This window comes from Arvicanthis niloticus, chromosome 24 (assembly GCF_011762505.2).
Source record: "Arvicanthis niloticus isolate mArvNil1 chromosome 24, mArvNil1.pat.X, whole genome shotgun sequence".
Lineage (NCBI taxonomy): Eukaryota > Metazoa > Chordata > Mammalia > Rodentia > Muridae > Arvicanthis > Arvicanthis niloticus.
This window is the reverse complement of record NC_133432.1, coordinates 25699418-25727394: the sequence shown is the minus strand read 5'-3', so window position 1 is coordinate 25727394 and position 27977 is coordinate 25699418. Positions and strand designations below refer to the sequence as shown.

Here is a 27977-nt window from a genome sequence, read left to right as displayed (position 1 = left end):
ACCGAATGATTTCTCTCAGAGTCTGGGTAGCAACTGAGTGGTGTGCGGAAGCAGGCAGCATTGAGGCTGGGGACTCCGTCCCATCCTGCCTTAGCGGGTGTAGAGCCATGTGGAAGGACACGCCAGAGCTTACATTCTGGATGTGTGTCATATGTTCACGGTGATGTGTGCGCATGTGTGTGTGTGCGTGTGCGCATGACCGTGTGATGGACAGACGTGTCTGTGTGCGTGTGGAAGCCAGAAGTCAACTTCAAGTGTCTTCCTTGCTTGTTCTCCAGCTTGCTTTATTTCTAGACAGGGTCTTTCCCCGAGCCTGGAGCTCATCTGCCCAGTGAGCTGTAGGGATCTGTCTGTCTCTGCCTCTGTGTGTCACACTTGGATTTTATGTGGGTTCCCTGGACTGAACTTGGGGTTCATGCTTGTATGGCAGGAACTTTACTGAGTGACATGTCTTCCTCAGCCCCTCGGATTATTATTTCTTCTTCTTTTTCTTCTTCTTCTTCTTCTTCTTCTTCTTCTTCTTCTTCTTCTTCTTCTTCTTCTTCTTCTTCTTCTTCTTCTTCTTCTCCTCCTCCTCCTCCTCCTCCTCCTCCTCCTCCTCCTCCTCCTCTCCCTCCTCCTCCTCCTCTTCTTTTTCTTCTTCAGTTTTTCGAGACAGGGTTTCTCTGTGTAGCCCTGGCTGTCCTGGAACTTGCTCTGTAGACCAGCCCAGCCTTGAATGCAGAGATTCACCTGCTTCTCCTCTTAAGTGCTGGGATTAAAGTCATGTGCCCACCACCACCTGGCTTGAATTTTAGTCTTTATTGAAAAAAGGCAATTGCTAAGTACATACAGCACCTGCGCGTGGTGGTGTACATTTCTACCCCTGGCCTTGGGAGGCTGATGTAGGAGGCTAGCCTGGATGGCATAGTATATCCTAGTACAGCCTGAGCTACGTGAGACCTATTTCTAAACCAGAACTGGGAGGGGCATTATACCAAAATGCGGTAAAATGTCATCTTTGGGTCTTTTAAAGTGACAGTTATTTATGCAGGTGTGGACCTGCACATGCCTAGGTGTGCATGTGGAATTGAGGACCATATGCACAAGTCTACTGTGTGGGTTCTGCGGGTTGGATCCAGATTGCCAGGCTCAGCAACGAGCACCTTTTCCTGCTGATTTGTCGCACCAGCTCCAGAATGTAGTGTTTGCAATATGTACGAATATAGGAGCTTGTATGGTGTAGAACAAGATATGAGGATGTTATCTGGGCAAAGTCGTCTCAATGGAACATCTGCCCCAGACATAGAAAGGTGACTGGTATCCTGAGGGCTCTGGGTGACCCAGATCTGCCCCCATCCCCCTTCTTTTATGACAAGGCGTAGCCTTGCCTAGCTGGGCCTTGAACTCACTCTGTAGCCCAGGTAGGCCCATAAATCATCTTTCTGCTTTAACTTTTTCCAGTGGCTGGGATTCCAGGCCAGCCCCTCCAAGCCTGCTCACATCACAGTTTGCTTTTAAAGCCCAATATGAGCCATACATGGGAGCACATACCTGTTAATCCTAGCACTGAGAAGACTGGAGCTGGAGGACTGTGAGTCCCAGACCACCCTGAACTAGTGAGATCCCATCTCAGAACGGCCGGGAGGGGAGTGGGGATAAGCTCAGTCTGTAGACTGCTAGTCTAGTATGCTCGAGGGCTGTGGGTTCCGTTCATAGCACCACATACACAGAGCATGGTGGTGCACACCTATAATCCCAGCCCTCAGAAGGTGGAGGCAGAAAGATCAGAAGTTCAAGGTCATCCTCTGCTACGTAGTGATTTTAAGGCCAGCCTGGGACAAATGAGACTCTGTCTCAGCAAACCCCAAAACTGGAGAATGTTGAAGCTCAGACCTGCCTCGTACCTCAGAGTCCTGAAAGGCCATGTTGGTTATAGAAGCTGTTCTATAGCCAAGAGCCATAGCCAGGTCTTTGATTCATAGGCACCTCCACACTGGTGACTATTGCCGGGGCGATATCAGGTACACTGTCAACACTGAATGAGCTCTTGTGAGCGTAACCCAACTCCCCCACTCCTCCACCCCCATCCCGTGTGTGATCCCAGCTACAGGAGAGGATATGGGGTAACAGTTTAGCCTGGGGAGGCCTTACAAGTCCCCCAAGGGACTTATGACGGTATTTTCATTTTACATTTATTTACTCTGTGTGTGTGTGTGGCGGCATTGAAATATGAGGGTACATGTGTGAAGGTCACAGATCCATTTTTTCAGAGTAATTTCTTTCCTACCATGTATATTTAACCCACTGAGCCATCTTGCTAGCCCAGTAGTTAATATCTGTTGTCAGTGTGGCAGGGCTCGGAATCACCCGAGACAAGCCCTTGCACCTGTCTATGAGGGAGTTTCTGGAATGTGTTAAACTAGATGGGAAAACCCATTCTGAATGTGGGCCACATCCATCTTTCTCTGATCCTGACTGATACAGTGTGACCAGCCACTTCATGCTCCTTCTCCCGTGCCTTCCCCGCCATGATGGACTGTACCCTCAAACCCTGAGCTATAATCTACCCTTTGTCTCAGGATTGAGAGATATCACTAAAACATGGCTTCTTCCCCATACCCTGTGCTAGAACCAGAAAACATCTCATTGGCAGCAGGCCCCTGCCTTGCTCGAGAGCCTTCTGTGTGTCTCCAGCGCTAGTCACACTGTCCTAATATCTAGTCACACTGTCCTAATATCTAGTCACACTGTCCTAATATCTATGATCCTCTCCCACACAGTGGGGCCCTCTTCTAGCTTTAACTAGTCTCTGTCAGCCAGAGTAGTGATTGACAGGTGACGTGATCTAGAGCCTGGCATTGATTTGCTTCAGGGAATGAGGGGTCAGTGCTTAGTGATAGCTGAATACAAGATCTACAGGTGGCAGTAGCAAGAAGTCCACCCACCATAGGCTTTTAGTTTATTCCTTTTGAGGCGAGGTCCTGTGTAGCCCAGGCTGACCTAGGGAGCTGAGGATGGCTCTGAAGATCAAGGAATCCTTCTGCCTTGACTTCCAAAGTATTAGGATTACAGATAAGGCACCACCTACCACTGTATCACCCACTTTTTTTTGGGGGGGGGGTTTGGTTTTTTTTCGAGACAGGGTTTCTCTGTTTAGTCCTGGCTGTCCTGGAACTCACTCTGTAGACCAGGCTGGCCTTGAACTCAGAAATCCGCCTGCCTCTGCCTCCCAAGTGCTGGGATTAAAGGCGTGCGCCACCACCGCCCGGCTCACCCACTTTTGAAAGTGAAGTTTCAGGGTGCTTGGGTGTAGCTCAGTTAGTAGCGCACTTGCCTGGTCATGCATGAAGACTGGGGTCCCAGCGACATTATAAATTAGTAACAGGGGACAATCAGGAGATAGAGGCAGGAGGATCAGAAGGTCAGGGTCCTTCCTGGCTACATACCAAATTTGAAGCCGGCCAGTCCGGGATGTATTTATATATGTTTCAGCGTTTCTATAATGAAAGGGCTTAAAAAAATACATAATTGAGTAAAAAAAAAAAACCTTTTACGTGTATGGATGTTTTGTCTGCGTGTGTGTCTGTGCATTGTGTATGTGCTTGGTACCCACAGAGACAGAAAAGGCCATCAGATCCCTCAGAACTAGAGTCACAGATGGTTGTAAGATACTACGTGGGCACTGAGAATTGAACCTGGGTCCACTATAAGAACAGACAGTGCTCTTAACCACTGAGCCATCTCTTCAGCTCCAAACAAAACATTGCAGACTACGTACTCTTGCTCCTGGAAATCTAACCCTTAGAAATAAAAACACCAGTTCCTACAAAATATGTAGAGCTAGACCTGATGGTACATACCTGCCATCCCGTCTGCTCTAGGAGGCTGAGACCGGAGCGGGGCTTACATCAATCTGGGATAGAAAGTGGATTAGTGAGACTTTGCCCCCAAAAAATCTAACAGTAAGCACCTGGCGGTAGTGGTGATCGCCTTTAATCCCTGCATTGGAAGGTGAAGGCAGGCAGATCAGTAAAAAGTAAAACAAGAGGTTACAGTCCACCTCCATGATGTACAAAATAAGTAAATGTCATAATAGTAATAATAATAATAATAACTTTTTAGAAGAAAACAAACAAGGTGGCTCAGCAGTTAAGAGCACACAGTGTTCTTGCAGCGACCTGAGTTCAGTTCCCAGCGCCCACATCAGGCGGCTCACAACCCTAGCTCCAACACCCCTGGCTTCCATACCCCTAATCACCCGTGCGTACACGAAAGTTCAAAAAGATAATACATCGCTTAAAAATTTTTCCACAACAACAAAATAACCCAGGTGACATGATTAGCACCTGTGCACGTTATTCACGTGACTATATTAAAATTAACAGGAGAGTCGTGACTTTTGAAAACAGCGGGAAAGGAGTAGTTTCATGATTTTCTGTGTAATTAAAGAAGGAAAAGAGATTTATCCTCAAGTTGGAAGATGGCCAAGAGTGAATGGGGAGTCAGAAACCCCGTGGAAGTTTTGTTCATTATATGGGGGAAGGTTCTTGCCATGAAGATCAGGGGACATCTTTATGGATTGGGCTGTCTCATTCTATCTTCCTAGGGGGTCCTGGGAAGGATACTCCAGTTGTCAGGGTTGCTGGGCTAGCATCTTTACTTGCTGATTTATCTTGCTAGCCCCAGGTGGGAAGGGTTTAGAAGTGGCAGAGGGGTGGCTGGCTGGGCTCAGGCCACAGTGGCTCCCTGACATCAGCCTCTCTTCCTCTTGTATTCTGAGGAATAATGTTTCCCCGGGGGTGAAGAAGCCTTTCCTTTGTGTGGCCCCTTAATTACCACGCTGTTGTGCCAAGCCAGCGAGTAGCAGGCGGGTACAGCAGCTGGGCACAGCCAATGCCAGGCAGCAAAGCCTGCTCCCTTGGGACAGCTTGGGACAGCTGGTCTGGGAGTGCTGCCCACCTCTGCGCCCCCTCCCCCAAGCTGCCTACTCAGGAGGATCTAGAGGGCCCTGGATGGTCTCTTGGCCCTCGACAAGACCAAGGGTCATTGGAGGAGTGGGGTGTTGGAGAGGAGGAAGGGGGGGAGGGTCTCAGTAACTCTCAGAGACTATTTATTTCATCCTCTTCTTCCCCTCCCCCATCTTGTTTTTGCAGACGGTCAGCGTCAATAAGGCCATTAATACGCAGGAAGTGGCTGTGAAGGAAAAACATGCCAGGAATATCCTTTTGGCCTGGATCCTCGGGAGGCCTACTCTGGAAGGGGGTCAAATGGTGGGAACTGAGGTCAGGAGGAGGCTTCTTGCTCAGCAACAGGAAGAGTAGCTCTTGCCAGGGACAGAAGCGTGCGGATGGAAGCCACTTTGGTATAGCTACAGACTCAGAGAGCTCTAGTCTCAGACACCCCCGCCTGGCAGTGTCCTAGGGTCCTAGGAGGGCAGCAAGCCATCTTTTCTTCTTTAAGATTTATTTATTTATTTTATGTATATAAGTATTCTATCTGCATGTACACCTGCATGCCAGAAGAGGGCATCAGATCCCATTACAGATGGTTGTGAGCCACCATGTGGTGAATTGCACTCAGGACCTCTGGAAGAGCAGTCAGTCAGTGCTTTTAACCACTGAGCCACCTCTCCAGCCCCCAGCTCAGGCCTTTTCAAGTTATTTAGTTAGTTACATTTATTTTGAGACAGGGTCTCATAGAAACCAGACTGGCCTCAGAGTCACTGTGTAGCTGAGAGTAACCTTGAACTCCTGACTTCTGGAATGCTGGGATTACAGGCGTGTGCCACAGCACTCAGTCTTTATGCAGCGTTGAGATGAGAACCGGGGCTTCATGTGTATGAGGCAAGTTCTTCACCAACTGAGCTACACTTACATTATTGATTGATTGATTGATTGATTTTTGGAGACAGGGTTTCTCTGTGTAGCCCTGGCTGTCCGGGAACTTACTCTGTAGACCAGGCTGGCCCCGAACTCAGAAATCCGCCTGCCTCTGCCTCCCAAGTGCTGGGAATAAAGGCGTGCGCCACCACTGCCCAGCTACACTTACATTTTTTATTTGCTTATTTATTTTTATCTTATTTATTACGCATCTGGGTAAGCCTGTCTATGCATGCTTGCAGTACACATGGTGGCCAGAAGAGGGCATCAGATCCTCTGGAACTGGAGTTAGGGACAGAGATGTGCTGGGAACTGAATCAGAGTTCTTGACAGCGTGAGCAGTGCCCCGCCTCCCTCAGTGAGCCATCTCTTATTCTTTATTGATGGGTTTCAACGTGGTTTTGAGACAGGGCTTCATTGTGTCTGCCAGGTTGGCCCCCAAATTGGGATTCTCCTGCCTCAAGATCTCACTGGGATTTATGGGTGTATGTCACCATGCCCAGCTTCTAACCTCACTTTAATAATGTATAAGAAAGCCTTCTGAGCTGCCTGGATCAGCAGGTAAAGGCAGGCACCTTGCTAGTCAAGCCTGACACCCTTGAGTCTGGTTGGCAAAACCCACAGTGTCAGAAGACCCCTCAAGGTTGTTCTCCAGTATCCACAGGTGTGCTGCAGCTCCCTGACGCCCACACGGGCATGGCACAGACGTGAACAGTGATTCTAGGCAAAACAAAAATTAAAGAGGATCCAGGTGTGGTGGGCACACGGCTTTAATCCCAGCACTCAGGAGACAGAAGCAGGAGGATCTCTGTGAGTTTGAGGCCAGCCTGGTCTACAGAGTGAGTTGTAGGACACACAGAGAAACCCTGTCTCCAAAAAAAAAAAAAAAAAAAAAAAAAAAAAAAAGTGAAAGAGGAAACACTTGTTAAAATGTTGGCATTGGTCCCAAGAATGAGTCCCATCCTATATAAGCCAAGACCAACCCTGGTCCAGGGCCACATGTTTAGATTACAGGTGACACATGCCTTTAATCTCAGCCACCAGGAGGAAGCAGGGTGATTGCCATGAGTTGGAGGCCAGCCTGGGCCAAAATCGGGCAAAGGGTTGGGGGAATGGCCCAGATGGTAGACTGCTTGCCTAACATGCACAGAGCTCTCGGGTCCAGCCCAAGCATTGTATAAACAAGATGTGGGCCTGCATACCTGTCATCCCAGAAGTCTGGAGGTCAAGATAAAAATAAAAGGATTAGAAGTTACATACTAAGTTCTAGGTTAACTTGGGCTACTTAAATGTTGACCCTGTCACAAAAAGGCAGGTGATGGAGCCAGTAAGATGGCCCCGTAAATGTAAAGGAGCTTGCTTCAAGCCTGATGACCTGAATTCAATCCTGGAGTCCCCACGGGGAACTGACTGTCAACAAATTGCCTTCTGACTTCCACAAATGTACCCGGGCGTATGAGTGCCCGCACATATACATGGGCGCGCACACACAGCCACACACACCATCATCATCATAATACATAAGTAAATTTAAAATTAAATTTTTAATTAAATTAAAAAGAATTTCTTTTCAGGAGAATCTGTTATAAAATTGGGAACGAGGTATTTATACTCTCAGCCTCCAAGCTGCCAGGCAAACACTGTAGAACTGTGGGGTCTTAGCTGTGAGCAGTGCCCCGCCTCCCCCTTACCTAGCTCCACCCACCAAGCCCTTGTCTTCCTTGACTCCTCCCACCATGTATTCTGGGCACCCACCATGAGAAAGGGGCGCAGACCTTTTGGTCTGTGGTCAACCGACTTCCTCTCTCCAGCAACGCCATGCTGTGTTGGAAGTTCTGCCACGTGTTCCACAAACTTCTTCGAGATGGGCATCCAAACGTGAGTCCCTGGGGTGTCAGGGGAGGTCAGTGGCACTCGTGGGAACTGTGACACCTGAGGTCTGTCCCTGCTGCCCGGTACAGATGCCCGCGAGCAGAGACGGGAATCAAAGCTTTAAAAGATATATTTTTATTTGTATGTGCGTGTATGTGTATGCCACATGTGTCTAGTTGCCTGACGAGGCCAAAAGGGGGCTTCAGATCCCTTGGGACGGGAATTACAGGATGTTGTGAGCCCCCGGGAAAGAAACTCAGGTTCTCTTCCAGAGCTGCAAAACACCCTTAACTGCTGAGCCATCTCTCCAATCCCCGGAATGGGTCTCTGTTTTACTCAGAGAGCTAGCAATTGGCGTGTCTTCTGGCTAATCTTAAACCAACAGATTCGATAGGGATGAGGGCGGAGACAAAGTCTTGTCAATCATTTCAGGATTCAGGCTTGCCCCATTGGCCAGGTGATGAGCCATATTTCTGATCATAAAACCCCACTCCCGATATTTGTGCCTCTCTTATTATCATCCCTTGCAATCTTCTCTCGTTTGGTGGATCTCTGGGCTCCAATGCTTCTTAAAATACTGAGCCAAGGTAGTGTCTACCCATAATAACCTGTCCCAGAGGCCCCTGGGCTCAAGGTGGGCACTCAAAGCAAACCGTGTCTGCTGAGCCAGTAATGTGTGTGTTCTGATTACAATATGAAGCAAGTGCATTACAGTATAGAATACAGATGTGCCACCCACCGCCTCTCATCCCTCATGGTCCCTATGAAAAGTAATTGTCAACCCAGCACAATAATCTCTGGAACCGAGATAGAAGGAGAAAACTGATTTCTGAATATTGTCCACTAATCTCCACACGTGTGGTCTGGCACGTGCGTGCACATGTATACACACACACACACACACACACACACTATAAAAAAGAGGCTGCTGCCTGCTGCCCACCCTCACCTCAGATTTCCCATAGGAGGTGGGTGCATCTCTTCTGATGGGTCTCTTCCCCACCTGAGCCCCAGGTAGGCGACCCTCCGGCCACCCCGTCTCCCCTCATGGCTCTTCTTCCTTTCTAGGTGCTGAAAGACTCTCTGCGATATAAAAATGAATTAAGCGACATGAGTAGAATGTGGGTGAGTATGCAGATGTACCGGGGACCCCCACTTCTCCGCCCCAGACACCGCCAGTGCCAGACACAGAGCACAAGGATGTAGCAGGTTATCTCCTGCCTCTTGGTTTGACTGAGACAGCATCTCCTGGAACCTGGCCTGGGCATGGCTCACCATGCAGCCAAGGTTGACCTAGCACTCATGATCTTCCAGTCTCCCCTTCCTCTGTGCTGGGATTGCATGTGTGCATAGCTAAGGTCAATGTATGGGGCCAGGGGAGAGGCAAGCCCACTGAACCACATCCCAACCCGTCTCTTAATTATTTTTTTCCATGAGTCTTAGGGAAGTCCCGGAAGCTACAGGAAAGCTCTGGGTTCTCAGAGCCACAGAGTTCCATATCATGGAGTTAGGATTCCCTCACAGAGTCTAGCCATTGTGCCTGTGCCCTTTGTGATCACAACACATTGCAGTGCTGCTCTTCCAGAGGCCCCGAGTTTAATCCCCAGCACCCACAGGGTGGTCGCTATCACCTCTAACTCCAAGGACCCAATGACTTCCTCTGGCCTCCTCAGACATGCACATGTGCAGGGCACAGGTCTACATACACAAAGCACCTATATACATAATAATAAAAGGTTAAAAAAAAAAACAAAGATTTATTATTTGTTTGTTGGAGGGCTCCAAAGTTAGCCCAGGCTAGCCTAGAACTTGGACTTTTCCTGCTTTAGCCTCCTAAACACTTGGGTTATCGGCATGCAGTGGGGGAGAGGGTGGTAAGGGTTTGAGTGTGTGCATTGAATGTGACGGCCAGCTGTCAGCCACAGGTACTGTTCCTCAGGAGCTTTTCATCTTGGTGGGTTGTCGTTCTTGTCTGTTTTTCAGTTTTTTTGAGACGGGGTCTCTATGTAGTGCTGACTGTCTGGGAATTCACCATGTAGATCAGGCTGGCCTCAAATTTGGTCTTTCTGTGTAGTCCTGACTGTCCTGGAATTCAGCATGTAGACCAGGCTGGCCTTAAGTTCACTGAGATTGTCCCACCTCTTGCTTCCCAAGTGCTGGGATGTGAGGCAGGCCAGCATACCATGCCAAGCCTTCCACCTTGGTCTTTAAGACAGGACCTCCTTGGACCTGTGGCTCACAGATTAGGTTAAGCCTCCTGTGTCTGCTGAGGCGCTGGGATTGCAGCCATTCCCCATAAGTGCTGAAAACTCAGGTCCCTGGCAAGCACTTCACCAGCTAAGCCCCCCTCCAGCCCCGTTTTTCTTCTTTTATCCTGTTGGTCTTTTCTTTTATGGATCGATTGGGTCTCAGTTTGTAACTTAGGCTGGCTCCCATTACAGAGCCTCCTGCCCCAGCTTCTCCAGTGTTGGCATCACACATGTACAAGGCTACACCTGGATTCCTTTAAAATATCCTTAAAAAATTTTTTTTTAATCTTTATTTGTCTGTGTGTGGGGGTACTGACATAGGCCAGAAGAGGGCGCGAGAGCCCTCGGAGCTGGAGTTGCTGGCAGTTGTGAGCTGGGAACTGAACTCAGGTCAGCAGCGTGTACTCTTGACTGCTGAGCCATGTCTCCAGCCCTTCTTTATGCCTTGCAAATTTTTTATGGCTATATTAACGATACCCATGCCATACATTGCTTTTTATAATGCCTTTATCCATCCTTGGAGCTCTGTTTGGCCATCTGGCATTTCTGGTGAAGTTTAGTTAATTCTGTACATTTTCCTTTTGTGCTTTTGGGTTCCTTGCTGGGAACGCAATTCTTTGAAGTCAGTAAGGAAGACAGGTTCCTCCAGAGAGAACCTGTGCTCGCCTCCATAGAGATCGCTCTCAATTAAATGCTCTGCTGGATGTTTATGAATTCTGGGGAGGTCCTCCTGGGAGTGTCAGTTGGGTCTCCTTCCCAGCAGTGAAATTTACTTGTTTTTTTATCACAGAACTGAGTGGAGGAAATTGAAATTGATTGCTCTCTAGGCTCCTCTCCGTATTAGAGTGCTGGCTGGAAGTGAACACCCTTTAAATTTTGATTTTTTTTTTTTTTTTAGGTTGCATGTGTATGTGTGTGTGTGCATGTGTGAGCGTGTGTGCGTCTGTGCATGTATGTGTGCGTACATGTGTGTGGAGAGGAGGATACATGCACGCTACCAAGCATGGCTGCTGCAGTTTGTGTTTCTCCTCCACTGCCTGGGACCCTGAGGTTGTCAGGCATGGTGGAAAACAGCTTTACCCTCTGGGTCCTTTTTCTGCCTCATCTTTTAAAATAACATCTATTATGTGTGTTGGGGTGGGTGGGGCACGGGCACACAAGTGATAAGTCAGAGGATACCTTGTCTGTGGTAGTCAGTCCTCTCCTTCCACCAGGCGGGTCCCAGGGATTAAACTAAGGTTGTTGTACCTGGAAACGGAAGCCCTCATCCACTAAGCAATCAGCTGGCCCGAGAAGAAGATTTAAGAGGCAGCCCTGCCTCAATACTGACACAGCTTCCTCTCTTCTCCCCCAAGGGCCACCTGAGCGACGGGTATGGACAGCTGTGCAGCGTCTACCTCAAACTGCTGAGAACAAGGATGGAATACCACACCAAAGTGAGCATCTGTCTGCCATTCTCCATGGCTCCACTCCCTCACCCCACTGCTCCTGCAAGCCCAGCCTCCCCTCCAGCCCCTCCTTGGCCTTTATGATCACTTTGGGGAACAGCCTGGGACCTGAGGGAGTGGGAATGTTAGGGCCCGACTATGTGAGGGGAAATCAGCTGGTAGAATAGTGGTGTGAAGGAGCCCAGGATGTGACCAGCCTTTCAACCTGTACTCATGGGTTGTTCTGTTCCTCATGTCACAACTAGGAAAACGACCAACATCTAGTGGGAGTTGTTCCGTGTGGAAAATTGGAAACATCTATCTATCTTCTATCTATCTTTCTATCTACCTACCTATCTATCTATCTGTCTATCATCTTTATCTAGATATATAGATATCAATATATATATATATATATATATATATATATATATATATAGTTTGTATAGTTTGTATATATATAGTTTGTGTGTGTTCTGCCGTATATGTATGTGCACCATGTGCATGCAGTGCCCAAGGAGGCCAGAAGAGGGCAGCAGATCCTCTGGAAGAACAGGTATAAACAGGCCTGCCTTCTGTGAAAGAGCAGCAAGTGCTGTTAACTGCTGAGCCACCAAAATCCCTCTTGGCTTGTTGGTTGGTTTGTTTGTCTGTCTGTTTGTTTGTTTGTTTGTTAATTGGTGGTGGTAGGGCCAGGGACATTATATGAGAGTCAGTTCTCTCGGGGCAGGGAAGATAGCTCAGAGATTAAAAACACAGGCTACTTTTAAAGGAGGAGTAGGGTTCAGTTTCCAGCGCCCACACTGTAGCAGTCATCTGTCATTGCAGTGTTCTAGGGGGCCCATGGCTCTTTCTACACTGTGTGGGTACCAAGCATATACCCGGTATAAATTCATACGTGCAAGCAAAACACTCATACACATAAATAAAAATAAACCTTTAAAAAAATTGTTTAGAACCAGACAGTGGTGGTGCATACCTTTAGCCCCATCACTTGGGAGGCAGAGGCAGGCGGAGCTCTGTGAGTTCGAGGCCAGCCCAGTCTATAGAGCAAGTTCCAGGACAACTCAGGCTGCACAGAGAAACCCTGTCTCGAACCCCCTCCCCTCAAAAGAATGATAACGCAAAAATAAATGGAGTCTCGGCCTCTAGCTCCGTGTCAAAGTGTCACTCTGGAATTTAGAAGCTTTTTGATGCAATGGCCACCTGTCTCATTATGATCTGTTCCCTTGTCCTGTGGTGGTGTTCAGCGGCTGAGGCAGGAGGATTACGTGACTCCAGGAGGAGGTGTAGCTAAATGATCAGAGTGTTTGCATAGCCTGCATGAAGCCCAGCACTGCATAAACCTAGTATAGTGTGCATACCCGTCACCCCAGCACTTAGGCCATGGAAACAGGAGGATCAAAAATATCAACGTTGTTCTTAGTTACATAATATGTTTCAATTAAACCTGGGCTACATGGGAGCCTGCCTCAAAACAAAAACAAAAAATAAACAAACAAACAACTTGAATACATGGGCCCGTATCTTATGGGCTCCCATGAACTCACAAGAGCAGCTCTGGTAAACTGCCAAGGCTGAGGAGATTGACTGGGTATCAGAAGAGACAGGAGACAAGTGAGTGTGAGCTGCCCAGGGATTCCAGATGATTGGCGGGGAACATTCTCAGAACATGCTTGGACTGTTCTGGGGCTCATGCTGCAAGAGAGGAGCCTTCGACTCCAAGGGAGGAACCTTGAGCTCTGATGATGGATATTCCATAGTTTGTGTTCTTTCTGTTTGTGTTCCTGAGGTCGTACAGACTGCTCCTGACTTCCTCAAAAGGGTGTAGTTGACATTGGGCCTGCTGCTACATGCTAAAGACAGCTTGTGTCCACCCTGGTCTCTTTGGGCTGTATCGGTGCGTTTTTTCTTTCTCCTGAGGTACCAGGAATTGAACCCAGGTCTTTGTGCTTGCGAGGGAACCACTATATCTCCAACAACACTCCACCCTCTGAGCTGCGTCCTCTGCCCTCTGTGCTTCATTCTGTCTTCCTTCATTCAAATTCCTCACAGAATCCCAGGTTCCCGGGCAACCTCCAGATGAGCGATCGGCAACTGGATGAAGCCGGAGAAAGTGACGTTAACAACTTGTAAGTGGTCCTCTTTCTGCTCCAGGCCCAGTAGGGAAGTAAGCGTTTATGATTTTAACCCTGGTGTGGTGATGGTGAGAGAGTCTGACGGAAGGAAATAGAGGCTGGGGTGAGGGATAAGTCCCCCGGGTAACTTGTCTTCAGGGTTATCGCTAGTGTTAAATCCATCTGGAATCCTGCCCCGACGGATTTCACCATGGCTTCCCTGTCTTAGCCTCCACTTTCTAACCTAAAACGAAGCACTGTCATCTCTCTTTTTCCCCGTGGAACATTGAGAGGTTTAGTCTTTAAATAATGTTCACACTGTATGCTTAGGAGGAGGCTGGGGTGTGTGCATATGAAGACACCTGTGTGCACGTGGGAACCCTCAGCGTAGGGAAGCCAGACAGAACATGGGGGTGGTATAAAACCTGGTTTTGGTGGCTGGGGGGTGTGGCTCAGTGGTAGAGCCCCTGCCTAGAATCCCCCAGTGAGGGGCTGGGGGCGTGGCTCAGTGGTAGAGCCCCTGCCTAGAATCCCCCAGTGAGGGACTGGGGGGTGGGGCGTAGCTTATTTGTATCATACATCCTTAGCATATACAAGGTCATGGATTCCATCCCCAGCTTTGGGTTTGAGCGTTGAGGGAGAGTCAGGCCTATAGACTTTAATTTCTGTTTCTTCTTATGTTAGTTTTCAGCTCACAGTGGAGATGTTTGATTACCTGGAGTGCGAACTAAACCTCTTCCAGACTGGTAAGTCTCTTCCCTCTTAGCCAAGCCAGGCTATCATGGGAATCAATCTCCTGCATGGTCCAACTGGTCCAGCCCCTTTGCTGTTGGTCTTTTTTGTTTTTGTTCTGGACAAAATCTCTGTAGCGCAGGCTGGCCGTGATCTCCCAGCGTCCTCCATGCCCAGCCATCGGAGCATCGGGAGTATAGGCTTGCACCTCCACATCCATCTGGCTAAGCCCTATTTGTCACGCAGCTCAGCAGAGAGCATCGAAGCAGGCCTGTCACACCAGCCTTTGCTCTCTCCTTGTAGGCAGAGGTAGAGGCTCCTGGACTTTTTTTTAGATCCGCCCACCTCTGGCTCCAGCTTGCTAAGACTAAAGGCGCATGCGCCAGGCTGCTCAAGACCATTATTAGAGAAAGTTATTTCGGGGCCGGGCGGTGGTGGCGCACGCCTTTAATCTCAGCACTTGGGAGGCAGAGGCAGGTGGATTTCTGAGTTCGAGGTCAGCCAAGGCTACACAGAGAAACTCTGTCTTGAAAAACCAAAAAAAAAAGTAGGTTATTTCATATCAGATAGGAAGACCTGCCACTCTGCCCTCCCCTCCCCCACCCAGGGGCTTCCCTCCAGAAGTCCTGGCCATCAAGCTCCCAGAGGCTACTTTGTCCTTTTTGACAGCCATGGATGGTGGCTATAGTCCCAGCAGGTCCTATGTGTGATTGGAGCTGGTCTCCTACCAAGGCACGCTTTCTGCTAAGAAGGAAGGTCGGTCTTGAGCTGGGGATATAGCTCAGCTTGTAGAGTGCTTGCCTGCTGCACACACAGCCCTGGAAATGTGTATAAGACTGGATATGGTGAGCATAGCTGTAATTCCAACACTCGGGATTAGAAGATCAGGGACATCCTAAACTCCTAGTTGTATTGGGACAAACACAATGTGTCAAAGACTGCCTCGGAACAAAAGCAGGATTTATAAACCCTATCCAAAAACTGCAGAGGTGGGGAAATCTATGTCTTGCTGCCCAGCCTGCTTAGCCAACCTGGTGAACTCCAGGCCAGTAAGAGACACCAATGTCCATTCCTTCTCTGCCACCCCTTACTTAGATTTGTTCTGATTTCTTTTCTCGAGACAGGGTTTCACTATGTAGCTCTTGACTGTTCTGGAACTAGCTCTATAAATCAGACTGGCTTTGAACTCACAGAGATTTACCTGCTTCTGCCTCCTGAGTACCAGGATTAAAGGTGCTGTTGAGGCCCACATTTTGCCTCAACACTTTGGCCTCAACGCTTTGGGGCTAAGTGCTCTGGTCAAGAGAGAGTGTGGCTCTTGGGGCAGGCGACGCGAAGAATGGAGACAAGACAGGGTGTGATTCAGTCTCTCTTCTATTTTCTCAAGTCTCCCTCAAGTCTCTCCTCAAGTCTCTCTTTTATTGAGTCTCTCCTTTGAAGGGAATTCTGAGATATTTATATACGCAAGCAGGAGAACACAGGTGAAAACACTTTACCACGTGCACCATACAGCTGAGGTCACTAAACAGCAAAACAAGCTATGTGGGATAAACAATATATTTATCAGAGTGTGCTTCAGCTGTTATAGGCTTTTGAAAACCAAGTCTTTCATCAGGGTATATGGTTCCAGATGGCTGCAAAGTTGATCTAGCCGCTTTCTGCTTAAGTCAGCTCCCAACAAGGTGCCATCACTGCCTAGCTAGATTTTTAAATTATATATGCGTGTGTGTCTGGGGGGGTACATACACATGAGTGCTGTTACTTGCTGAGGCCAAAAGAGGGCATTAGATCCCCTGGAGCTAAATACGTTGTAAACTACTCTGCCTTGTATGGGTACTGGGAACTAGGGTCATCTGAAAGAGCAGTGTGCATTTGGAACTACTGAGCTCTCTCCAGCCTTAAACCCTGTCTTTAAAAGAAAAAAGAAAAGAAAACGAAGAGTGGAAGCAACTGAGGATACCAGGGGTTGATCTCTGGCCTCCATATGACCCCACTACCACCTACACACCTGCATACTACACACACACACACACACACACACACACACACACGCGCACACACAGTTTACCCACAAAGGCAAAGCTGAAAATCCTGGCTCAGGTAGCCTTGAACTGCTCACTGGTTTCATCAGACCTTGTGAGACATGGGCTATCATACCCATGGTGCATCATGGGAGAGCATCCCAAGGTCCAGCCAGGCTGAGAAATGTATCTACAGCCATGCTGCTGTAGCTGGGGCTGGGGGTCAAAGGGTATTCTCGGAAGTAGATGGAGATAGCTCTGACTTCTTGTCAGATAAGAGCCTGAGGAAGCTGGTGGACACTGATGCCTGCATTATAATGACAGCTGCTTTTAATTTGTGTCAAGAAAGGCTGCCTTTTAATTAGGGTGGTTCAGTGTGGATGGTTCTTTTTTCCCTCTCTGTCTCTCCATCTCTGCCACCTGACAAGGTGAAACAACCCCAGGGCTCTGTGCTTACTCATAGCCCCTAGTAAGCTACGCACGCGCTGAGCAACAGGGAGGGCTTGCATTGCTGCTACATTTAGTCTCCAGGCTCATTGGGCAGCTAGTGCAGGAAAGACAGCCAGCCTTGGCCAGGGAGTGAGATGACAGCCTACAGCCAGCTCATCCACCATCTGAGTGTAGAGTAAGGTAGTGTGGGTAGATGCCAGGAGTAAGACACTGAGGAAAAGTCTGTGGCACAATTGGTAGAGTGTGTGCCTAGCATGCATGAAGTCCAAGGTTGAAATCCTATGTAAACCATGCATGGTGTTGCATGCTTCTCCCAGCGCTGAGGAGGTAGAGGCAGGGAAAAAATGGAAATATGTTAAATGTTTCTGACAGCCTGTGGACAGTCTTTTGTTTGTTTGTTTGTTTTCTCTGTGTAGCCCTGGCTGTCTTGAACTCTCTCTGTAGACTAGGGTGAACTTGAACTCAGAGCTCCAGTGGCCTCTGCCTCCCAAGTGCTGGCAGGCACATTAAGTCTGGGGGTGTATCATGCCCCTGCTTCTGCCCTACTGCGGAGCTTCCTACCTCACTGTGGTCTTCCTCCCCATCTTCCTCCGCAGTGTTCAACTCCTTGGACATGTCACGTTCAGTGTCCGTCACCACAGCTGGCCAGTGCCGCCTCGCACCACTCATTCAGGTCATCCTGGACTGCAGTCACCTCTATGACTACACTGTCAAGCTTCTCTTCAAACTCCACTCCTGTGAGTATGACAGTCTCAGCCACCTCTGTCAGGCTAGGCACAGGGTCACAGCCTCTGCAAGCTCCCAGAGGTCTGCAGGCAGTGCACTCCGTACGTACCCTTGGCCTTTTGCTCCAGTCCAAAGGGCCTTCGGCTCCCAGTCATCTCAGAACGGAAGGGAGCAACCCAAGCTTTAGATTACCCAGTCCAGATCCTGTCCTTGCAGTCTGTGTCTTAGGATGGTTCTCTCTGTCTACCTCCACCTCCAGCTCCACCATTCACCAGGATATGATGTATTCTTAGACCCACATAAAGGACAACACGCCTACAGGAGCTAATACAGTGACCTCCAAACCATCTACCAACCCAGTCCGTTATAACACATGGAACTTTATAGAGAAATAGAAAGCAAAACAGCTGCAGGGCTAGTGGAGCTCAGTGGTAGAAAACTTGCTGGGAAGTCCCTAACTGAGGTTTATGGTACAGCATTTGGTAGACTCCCCCAGTGAGGGGCTGGGGGCGTGTCTCAGTGGTAGAGCACATGCCTAGAATCCCCCAGGGAGGGGCTGGGGGCGTGACTCAGTGGTAGAACCCTTGCCTAGAATCCCCCAGTGAGGGGCTGGGGGCCGTGGCTCAGTGGTAGAGCCCTGCCTAGAATCCCCCAGTGAGGGTCTGGGGGCGTGGCTCAGTGGTAGAGCCCCTGCCTAGAATCCCCCAGTGAGGGGCTGGGGGCGTGACTCAGTGGTAGAACCCTTGCCTAGAATCCCCCAGTGAGGGGCTGGGGGCCGTGGCTCAGTGGTAGAGCCCCTGCCTAGAATCCCCCAGTGAGGGGCTGGGGTGTGACTTAGTTGCCACAATCTTATCTAGCACACATAATGCCCTGAGTTCAATCTCTGCCTCTACCTAGAACCACTCCCCAGCCACACCTGGTTATTTGAAACTTGATAAGAGAATGAGTCTCAGATTAATCTGGGGACATTTCCCTCGAGGGTGCATGCAGTTTGCTCTTCCAGTATTAGAAGGGTTTGGTGCCCTAGGGTATGCCTACAGGAAGCAGAGAGGGTGGACCAAATCCCACGGGAAGGAGAGTGGTTGCTTAGAAACTCATCAATTACAGGCAGGGAGTAAGCACTGTTGGCAGAGGGCTTTCCTCGCTGGCTGGTATGGAGACCTGCAGTCCCGCCCCTCTACCCTCAGGAACCCATAACCAGGGCATATGGCCCACACCTGTAATCTCAGCCCTTGAGATATAAATAGATAGGGGCTGGAGAGCAGGCTCAGCAGTTAATAACCCTGACTGCTTTTTCAAAGGTTCCAGGTTTGATTTTCAACATCCACAAGGTGGCTCAGAACCATATGTAACTATAGTTCCAGTAGATCCAACATTCTCTTTGGACTCCTGAGAGTATTTCATCCACTTTGTACACAAACATACATGAAGGTTAAGCACTCATGCACAAAAATAAATTTAAAAATAATTAAATAAAAATTAATACCAAGTATAGGTGAACTTATTTTTACTTATGTTTTTGGGTTTTGTTTGTTTTTTTTCAAGACAGGGTTTCTCTGTGTATCACTGGCTGTCCTAGAACTCACTCTGTAGACCAGGCTGGCCTCCAACTCAGAAATCCGCCTGTCTCTGCCTTCCAAGTGCTGGGATTAAAGGCGTGTGCCACCACTGCCTGGCTTACTTAGGTATTTTTGTTTTGTTTTGTTTTGTTTTGTTTGAGAGCGTTTTGTGTATACCAGGTTGGCCTTGAACTCAAAATGTAGCCCAGGATAATCTTTAGTTCCTAACCCTCCTATCTGCTCTGCTCCCAGACAGTGGGATTATAGGCATAAGCCATCAAGCCCAATCTTCTGTTCTTAGTGTATGATGATCCTCAGTTTATGAGCCTATATTAATACTCTTCTGTGTGCTGTAAAGGAACATATACTAGGCAAGCACTTCACTGTTGAGCCACGCCCCCAGTCCCTCCCAGGGGGATTCTAGGCAGGGGCTCTACCACTGAGCCACGCCCCCAGTCCCTCCCAGGGGGATTCTAGGCAGGGGCTCTACCACTGAGCCACGCCCCCAGCCCCTCCCTGGGGGATTCTAGGCCCATGATTTACCCCTGAGCTATGCCTCTGACACTTTATAACATATTTTCAGCTAAAGTTAGTACTTCACTTTGTTATTCATAATTCTTACCCAGTTTCCTTTTTCTAAGATGGGATCCCATAACACTTAGTCACTGCTTCTTCTTAGGCGCATTGTCGCTGTAACAGCTTGTCAGACTTCCTTTGTTTTTGATGAGCTTCACAGGTTTGAGTTCCAGTTAAATTTTTTTTTTTAATGGATGCTTCCTCAATTCAGCTTTTACTGTATTGTTCTCATAGTATAACAGGTTAGGGTTTTGGAATTAAGTGCAATTTCTATCCTGAGTTTAATTGTATCTTTTTGGCTTGTTTTTGAAATAAGGTCTCTATGTCGTCCTGGCTGACCTTCAGCTCTGTATCTGCCTGACTCAAGGTCCTCACTCCTCCCGCCCCATCCCCCACCCCCAGACAGGGTTTCTCTGTAACAGAGCCCTGGCTATCTGGGACTCCCTTTGTAGACTAAACTGGCCTCCAACTATCAAGATCTGTCTGCCTCTGTCCCCTGAGCATTGGGATTAAAGGCGTGCTCCACCTGGTCACTTTGACACATTCATTACCTTCAAAAATGAGAATTTATACATATAATTTGTGATTATATCCCTCTTTCAAAAACAATTGAAAACAAAGCTTGTTGGCATTTATTTGTAATCAGAGGCAGAAACAAGAGGATAGTCAGAAGTTCCGGGCCAGCCTGGGCTACATAGTAAGTTCCAGGACAATCAGGGCTACGGTGTGAGACTGTGTCTCTAATAAATGAAGAAAAAGCACAGCATGGTGGCAGGGTTTGCTGCTCTGGGTACCAGAGATGCTCATGTCCAGGAGTTTAGGGCTAGCCTGGGTAACATACTAGACTCATGTGTTAGAGAGATAAAAGAAGGGGAGGAAACTGGGGGAAAGGGGCAGGGGGATTTAAATTGTTAAATGAAATCAAGTCAGGTGTGTAGTCTGTTGCCTGTAATCCCAGCACATAGGAGAATGAAACAGGGGGCTCGTGAGTTCCAAAGCCAGCCCAAGCTATACAGCAAGACCTGCTCTCAAAATTAAATAAGATGAAAACTGAGTTTTGATGCATAGTTCAAATACATAGCCTCTCATGGTCTGCTACATGAAGGGATCTCACAGAAGCAACTCTTTAGTCAGGGATTATCCCTGAGGACCAGTGCTTCTGCAGTGTGACAGAATTAGCCACGCCCTATAGCCTAGGATGCACCCCACCCCTGAAAGAGAATCCCTCTCCCACTTGTTCTCATCAGTCCTGCAGTTGATGAAGCCACGCCTTCCCCAGGGATGCAGGCTCCATCCGCCAGGCCCAGAGCAGTGAAATGGAAGAATGCAGAAGCTGTGGGGCTTCCATAGTTACCAAACTTAGGTGCATCTCAGCTAGGCGTGCCAGCCTGGGAAGGCTGGCCCCTCCTTTGGCTCTGGTGGGGTTTGCCTGCCCCATCTCCACCCCCCATGAACTTACATGTTGCTACCGTTTTTCCTCCAGGTCTTCCAGCTGACACCCTGCAGGGCCACCGAGACCGCTTCATGGAGCAGTTCACAAAGTAAGTGGCCCTAGGGAATGGAAGGAAATCCAAGCAATAAGTATCATCTGGGGCCAGGGCCTGTAGCCTGCAGCCCAAGCGTCGTGAGGTCCTGAGTTCAGATTCCTAGATCGCACAGGAAAAGCCAGGTGTGACTGAGCGCATTTGTAACATGGGAGACAGAGCCAGTGGGAACCCTGAGCTCAGTAGCCAGTCATACTAGCAGAGCGTCGAGTTCTAAGCTCAGTGACAGACCCTGACTTCAAATCAAGTGGAAAGTGATAGAGAGGAAGACGTCTGGCATTGACTTATCACCTCTGCACGTGAGTCACATCTACGTACTTGTGGTCATCATTACAATACTCATGCACACAACACACACAAATATAAACACATGCAGACATATGTTTGGCCTAGGGAATGGCACTATTAGAAGGTGTGTCACTGTGGGCGTGGGCTTTAAGACCCTCATCTTAGTTATCTGGAAACCAGTATTCTGCTAGCAGCCTTCAGATGAAGATGTAGAACTCTCAGCTCCTCCTGCACCATGCCTGCCTGGATGCTGCCATGCTCCTGCCTTGATGATAATGGACTGAACCTCTGATCCTGTAAGCCAGCATCAATTAAATGTTGTCCTTATTAGAGTTGCCTTGGTCATGGTGTCTGCTCACAGCAGTAAAACCCAACTGGGACACATACAAATGTCCACACTCAGGGTGGGCCTTCCCTCTTCAGTTAAACCTCTGTGGAGAACCTGCAGGTGGTAGTGGTGCCTTTAGTCCCAGGATTCCAGATCTCTGTGGGTTTATCAGCCTGGTCTACATAGTGAGTTCCAAGAGAGCCAAGCTTAAGCAGAGAGACCCTGTCTCAAAAAACCCAAAGCCAAGCCGACACAATCTCTGTGGACACACCCCACAGACATGGCGGGGGTGTGTCTCTTATGTAATTTTAATTCTAGTGAGCAATGCAGATCACACCCCCACCTCACCCTTACTCCCCAGAGCTCTTGGTGTTTTTTTCTTCCTTCCCCCTCCCCTTTGGCTCCTCCCGGCCACATATCCCCTTCTGCTTAGACGTTCTATACATGCATATAGTGAAGTCTAGAGCCCGTGTAGTAGAGAAACCGTGTAAATACTTGACTGCTCTGGTGTGCGCACATGAATCCATGGAGCATGTCTGAAGGTCAGAGAAGGGTTTTCAGGAGTCAGTTCTCTCCTACCATGTGAGACCCAAGGATCTAATGCAGGCCTTAAGCTTGGTGACAAATGTCTTTACCCACTGAACCATCTTGCCAGCCCTAAAATTTCTTCACCTTTGTGGCTGAATGAAACCCCCATCCTGTACATAGACCACATTCTTTCGATCCATTCATCTATCAACGGACATAAAAATGCTTTCCATATCTTGGTTGTAAATGGCCCCACGGTGTCCATGGGTGGGCAGGTATCTCTTTTCTGGATGTTGAGTTAACATTCCTTCAGGCATATACCAAGGTGCGTTACTGACAGACCATATGGTATTTCTAGTCTTTTGAGAACCTTTGAGTTGTGTTGTGGCTAGACCACTTTACCGTCCTGCCCGTAGTGTGTTAGGATCCCTCTTAACCTATATTCTCACTCCCACATTTGTTTTCTTGAGAGAAAAATGTCTCAGTGTGGTTTTAATTTGCATTTTCTTGGTAGCTAAAGAAGATTATTGAGCCGTATGTATATATGTAGACATATATGTATATGTGTATACATTGGTGTCTTAGTTTCATGTCTATTTTGATAAAATACCCTGACTTAAGGCAACTTAAAGGCAAAAGGGCTTATTTGATATAGACTTCCACGTTAAAGTCTGTTATTTCAGGGAAGTCAGGGTAGGAACTTGTGGCTTCTAGACACATCACATCCACAAACAGAGAAAGAATGGACGCATGCATGCTTGTTGCTCAGCTAGCTTTATCTACTCCAAGGCCCCAAGCTAGGGAATGGTGCTGCCCACAATGGGTTAGGTCATTTCCACATCAAATAAGACAAATCAAGACAGTCCCCTACAGTCAACTTCATATAGGCGGTCCCACAATGAGACTCTTTCCAGATGATTCTAGACTGTGTCAAGTTGTCAGTTCAAACTAATCTTCATAGTTGATTGACCCTTTGTATTTCTTTACTTTTGTGAATTGTTTGTGAGGCAGCCATGTTGACTTAGGTTGTTTTCCCTGTTAACGTCTTCATCCTTGACCATGGCTTCTAAATCCCTGGCTGGTGCTTCGCTTATTCATTCCCTCGGGAGAAGTCAAAGAACAAACACAGGGCTGAACTCCAAACACAGGGTTGAACTAAGCCCTTAGTTTCCTCGTTCCACTGGGGAAGCCTGGTGCATGTCCTATGATGAATGACTTACTAAATCCTGGGAGACAGGCCCTGGGGCTGCTTTCCTGGAATGTGAAATTCCAGTAGCTTGCAAAAGCACTAACGTCTATTACTGTTGGCGCCAACCCAGAGACCCGGGATGTGTGTTCAGCTCATTTTATTTCCTTCCTCATCCCCACCCCACCCACCCCCAGCTTATGGAAACGTCTCCTGTGAGCAGCTGCTTCACTTTCTCTTCCACGCAGAGGCGAATGTTCTGGGAGACCTCGCTGTCCTGGAGTTCAGGGAAATCTGTATAGGGACAGTTTAGACTTGGGGTCTGACGGGCCATGGTGAGACCCTGGGGAGGGGCTAGTTGATGGGCAAACAAAGTTCCACACTGCAACCAAAGTCTGCTGGAGCTTCAGCTCCTCCTGTGTGTGGGCTTTCTTGGCCTATAATGTTTTTACTCTGATTAGAGCTTAACAAGGAGGGAAGTCCGTTCTGGGGCTCGGCATTTGGCTCAATTGCACAGTGCTTGTCTACCATGTGTGAAGCCCTAGGTGCCAACCTGTGGCCCTGTGGAATAGCCTGGGATACTGAAGGGGAACAGGATGGGTTAGAGTAAAGAAAGAAATAGGATACAATAGAGAAGAGTGGAAGGCAAAGGAGAACAGAGAACTATGGGATGGAATGAATAGAATAGATAAAATAGAATGAATAGAATACAATAGATAAAATGTTACTTTTCCAGTTGCTGTAATAAAACACATGGCAAAGCAGACTAAGGGAAGTTGAGGATGTAGCCCATCCTGGTGTGGAAGTAATGGTGTGTTTTAGTTAGGGTTCTATTGCTATGAAGAGACACCATGAGCAAGGCAACATTTAACTGGGGCTGGCTTACAGTTTCAGAGGCTTGATCCGTTAGCATCGTGGTGGGAAGTATGGCGGCATGCAAGCAGACATGGAGTTATATAAGGAGCTGAGTTCTGCATCTGGATCCCCAGGCAGTAGGAAGAGAGAGTGAGTCACTAGGCCTAGTATGAACTTCTAAAAGCTCAAAGCTCTACTCCTAGTGACACACCCACTCCAACAAGGCCACACCCATCCCCAAAAGGCCACACCCACTCTAACAAGGCCACACCTCTAATAGTGCCATTTCTTTTTTTCTTTTCTTTTCTTTCTTTTTTTTTTTTTTTTTTTTTTTTTTTGGTTTTGGTTTTGGTTTTGGCTTTGGTTTTGGTTTTGGTTTTTCAAGACCGGATTTTCTCTGTGTAACCCTGCCTGTCCTAGAACTCACTCTGTAGACCAGGCTGGCCTCAAACTCAGAAGTCCACTTGTCTCTCCCTCCTGAAGTTTCTGTTCTAACCTGGTGATGAATAGTTCAGAATCGAGAGAGGGATCTACTTTAGTCAGTAAGCTTCCCTCCTTATTCCTGTAGCTCGCTACCTCATAACTTTGGAGAAAAGTTACTTCCCTTTCATCTTCCTCTAAATTGACTCTTCCTCAGTAGAGAAATCTGTCAATGGCGTTGTGTATTCCACAGCCATGAGAAGACGAGTTTGAGGATTGAGTGTTGTCAGCAGGGGTTTACTATGGCTCACAGTTTGAGGAGGTCACAGTCCATCACAATGGGGAAGGCATGACAGCAGGAGCTTGGGCCAGCTGATCACACTGCAACCACAGACAGGAAGCTGCTGCTGCCTCAGTTTCTCTCCCTACACACATGCACACGTGTATTGATTTCGTAGGGCACATGTATGTGTAGACCAGAGAACAACTTGAGGGAGTCAGTTCTCTCTACCCTGTGGGCTCCAGAGACTGCACTCAGGTCTTCAGCCTTGGCAGCAAATGCCTTTACCTCTCTGAGTCCTCTCGAGGGGCTATTTTGTCCTTATTCAGCCCAGAGGGATGGTGCTACCCAAATTCATAGGGAAAGGGGTTCTTCCTACCTCAGTTAAACCTCTGTGGAAACACTCTCATAGCCACACCCAGAAGACCATCTCCATGGTGATTCCAAATCCCATCTAGTTTTTGTTAAGATTGGCCATCTCTGAGACTGTCCAGTCTTCGACGGGGGTCTGTAGCATTAATTACTATTTTCTCACCACTGGTGACTGAGAGTTCACTGTAAAAGTCTGCAATTGGTGCCAAGCATGGTGGCACAAGCCGCTAATCCTCAGTACTCAGGAGGCAGAGGTAGGCGGATCTCTGAGTTCAAGGTCAGTCTGGTCTACAGAGCAAATTCTAGGACAGGCAGTTCTGTCTATACAAGGAAACCTTGTTTTGAAAAACAAAACAAACAAGCTTAAAACACCTCAATCTCTTACATCATTTTTGAGATTTCATTTTCATTTATGTATGTGGGCAGTGTGGAGAGAGAGAGAGAGATGGATGTGTGTGCCATGGGAGTGTGCACGTAGAGGGCAGAGGGCAACTTCATGGAGCTGATTCTGTTTTTCCACTGTATGTGGGTTCCAGGAACCAAACTCAAGTCACCAGACTTGCTCCATGAAACGACAAAAGTGCCTTTCCCCACTGAGCCATTCTCCTGCCTCTGTAGTATCATAATTGAATTCTGCCGTTAGGGCTACCGTTAGGGAGGGTAAACTGCCAACAGTTTGTGCCTTTAAGGTGACAGAGGGTGGGGATGGATGCTGAGGAGGTATAACCAGCCACATTTAGCATTCCCCGAATCCCTTTGCACTCCCAGGTTGAAAGATCTGTTTCAGCGCTCCAGCAACCTGCAGTACTTCAAGCGCCTGATTCAGATCCCCCAGCTGCCTGAGGTGAGTGTGCTCGCTGGGCTCTGCATGGCCCCGGGGCCTGAGCACTGAGCATCCTTTAAAGGTCTGTCTCACCTCGATTCTCCAGAATCCACCCAACTTCCTACGAGCTTCGGCCCTGTCAGAGCACATCAGTCCTGTGGTGGTGATCCCGGCCGAGGTGTCATCTCCAGACAGTGAGCCTGTCCTGGAGAAGGATGACCTCATGGACATGGACGCCTCCCAGCAGGTAGGAACTTGGCCCTTCCAGAACAGACAAAAGGACAGGGCGGGCTTCTTGCTTAGGTGTATCTGCTTACATCAGGTCTGCTCAACCCTATTGTTTGGAAATGGTGTCTCACTGTGTTGCCCATGCTGGTCTCAAACTCCCAGGCTCTGGAAATCCTCCTGCCTCTGCCTCTAAGACGGGTGCAGCTATGTGTGCACGCCATAGTGCTTAGCTGGATTCCTCTTTCTCATAACCAAGTAGGAGCTTAGACTGAGCCCCCTGCATTTGGGCTCCTGGCATGATCTTAGCTAGGTCTCGGTCAAATGAAAAAAAGCAGAGATTCTTGGTACTAAGTGTAGTCATGCAAGCTGCTAATCACAATGTGGGAGGTGGGAGCAGGAGAAGAGGGGTTCAAGGTCAGCTTCAACCACATAACAAGCACATCGTGAGACCCTGTCTCAAAAATACAAAGGGCTAGAGAGATGGCTCAGCCGTTAAGTGCATTTGTTGCTCTTGGGGGGGACCTGGGTTTGATTCCCAGCGTCTAAAAAATGGCTCACAAACATCTTTTTTTTTTTTTTCCTGTTTGTTTGCTTTTTTTGTTTTTTGAGAAGGGTTTCTCTGTGTAGCCCTGGCTATCCTGAAACTTGCTCTGTAGACCAGGCTAACCTCAAACTCACACAGATCTGCCTGCTTCTGCCTCTCAAGTGCTGGGATTAAAGGTGTGCGCAGCCACCACCTGGCTTCACAACCATCTTTAACTCCGGTCCTAGGAGAGCCACACCCTCTTCTGACCTCTGTGAACACCAGACACATACACATACACACATGCAGACAAAACAGTCGGACATATAAAAATAAATAAATCTTTTAAAATGTTTTATTTAATTACAAAGAAAGAAAAAACAGGAAGAAGCGAGCCAAGCAAGGCAGCATACAGTTTAATTCCAGTAATCGTGAGACAGAAGCAAGCAGATATTTCTATGAGTGTGAGGCCATTTTGGTCTGTATAGCAAGTTCCAGGCCAGCCAAAGCTATGTAGTGTAAACTAAACTATGTAGTATAAACTAAAGTAATAAACTGGATGAACCTCTCCCTTGCCCATAGAATTTTCTGGGTCTCTGACTTGTGCTTCCCCCTCCCCCACCCCACCGATCACTACAGAACTTGTCTGACAACAAGTTTGATGACATCTTCGGCAGCTCGTGGAGCAGTGACCCCTTCAATTTCAACAATCAAAATGGCGTGAACAAGGACGAGAAGTGAGTCCATGCTGGGTGGAAGTACACAGTTGAGAAATGAAGCTGTGGTCTGTCTGTGACGGCTACCCCCAAGAGGAAGGGATTCTGTGTGTGTTCTGTGTGTGTGTGTGTGTGTGTGTGTGTGTGTGTGTGTATGTGTGTGTACATATGTTCTTATTTGTATTTGTGTATGTGAAAGTACATGTTTGTTTATGTGAGTATATCTGTGTTTTATGTGTGTAAGTACATATGTGTTTGTATATGTAAGTACATGTGTGTGCCTGTGTGTAGGTGTG

The 27977-nt window shown here is 48.1% G+C and overlaps 1 protein-coding gene across 4 annotated transcripts in view; it reads left to right on the top strand.

Moving 5' to 3' along the window:
* Hip1 (huntingtin interacting protein 1) overlaps positions 1-27977 on the top strand; it is a 130032-nt gene that overhangs the window by 75467 nt on the left and 26588 nt on the right. For all 4 annotated transcript variants that reach the window (XM_076923174.1, XM_076923177.1, XM_076923176.1 and 1 more), the window contains exons 2-12: positions 5136-5199; positions 7597-7739; positions 8802-8858; positions 11338-11418; positions 13465-13541; positions 14211-14272; positions 17326-17466; positions 21074-21131; positions 26160-26235; positions 26321-26461; positions 27605-27702. In XM_076923174.1, the coding sequence (XP_076779289.1) occupies positions 5136-5199; positions 7597-7739; positions 8802-8858; positions 11338-11418; positions 13465-13541; positions 14211-14272; positions 17326-17466; positions 21074-21131; positions 26160-26235; positions 26321-26461; positions 27605-27702 (998 nt within the window). The remainder of the gene's footprint in view (positions 1-5135; positions 5200-7596; positions 7740-8801; positions 8859-11337; positions 11419-13464; positions 13542-14210; positions 14273-17325; positions 17467-21073; positions 21132-26159; positions 26236-26320; positions 26462-27604; positions 27703-27977) is intronic.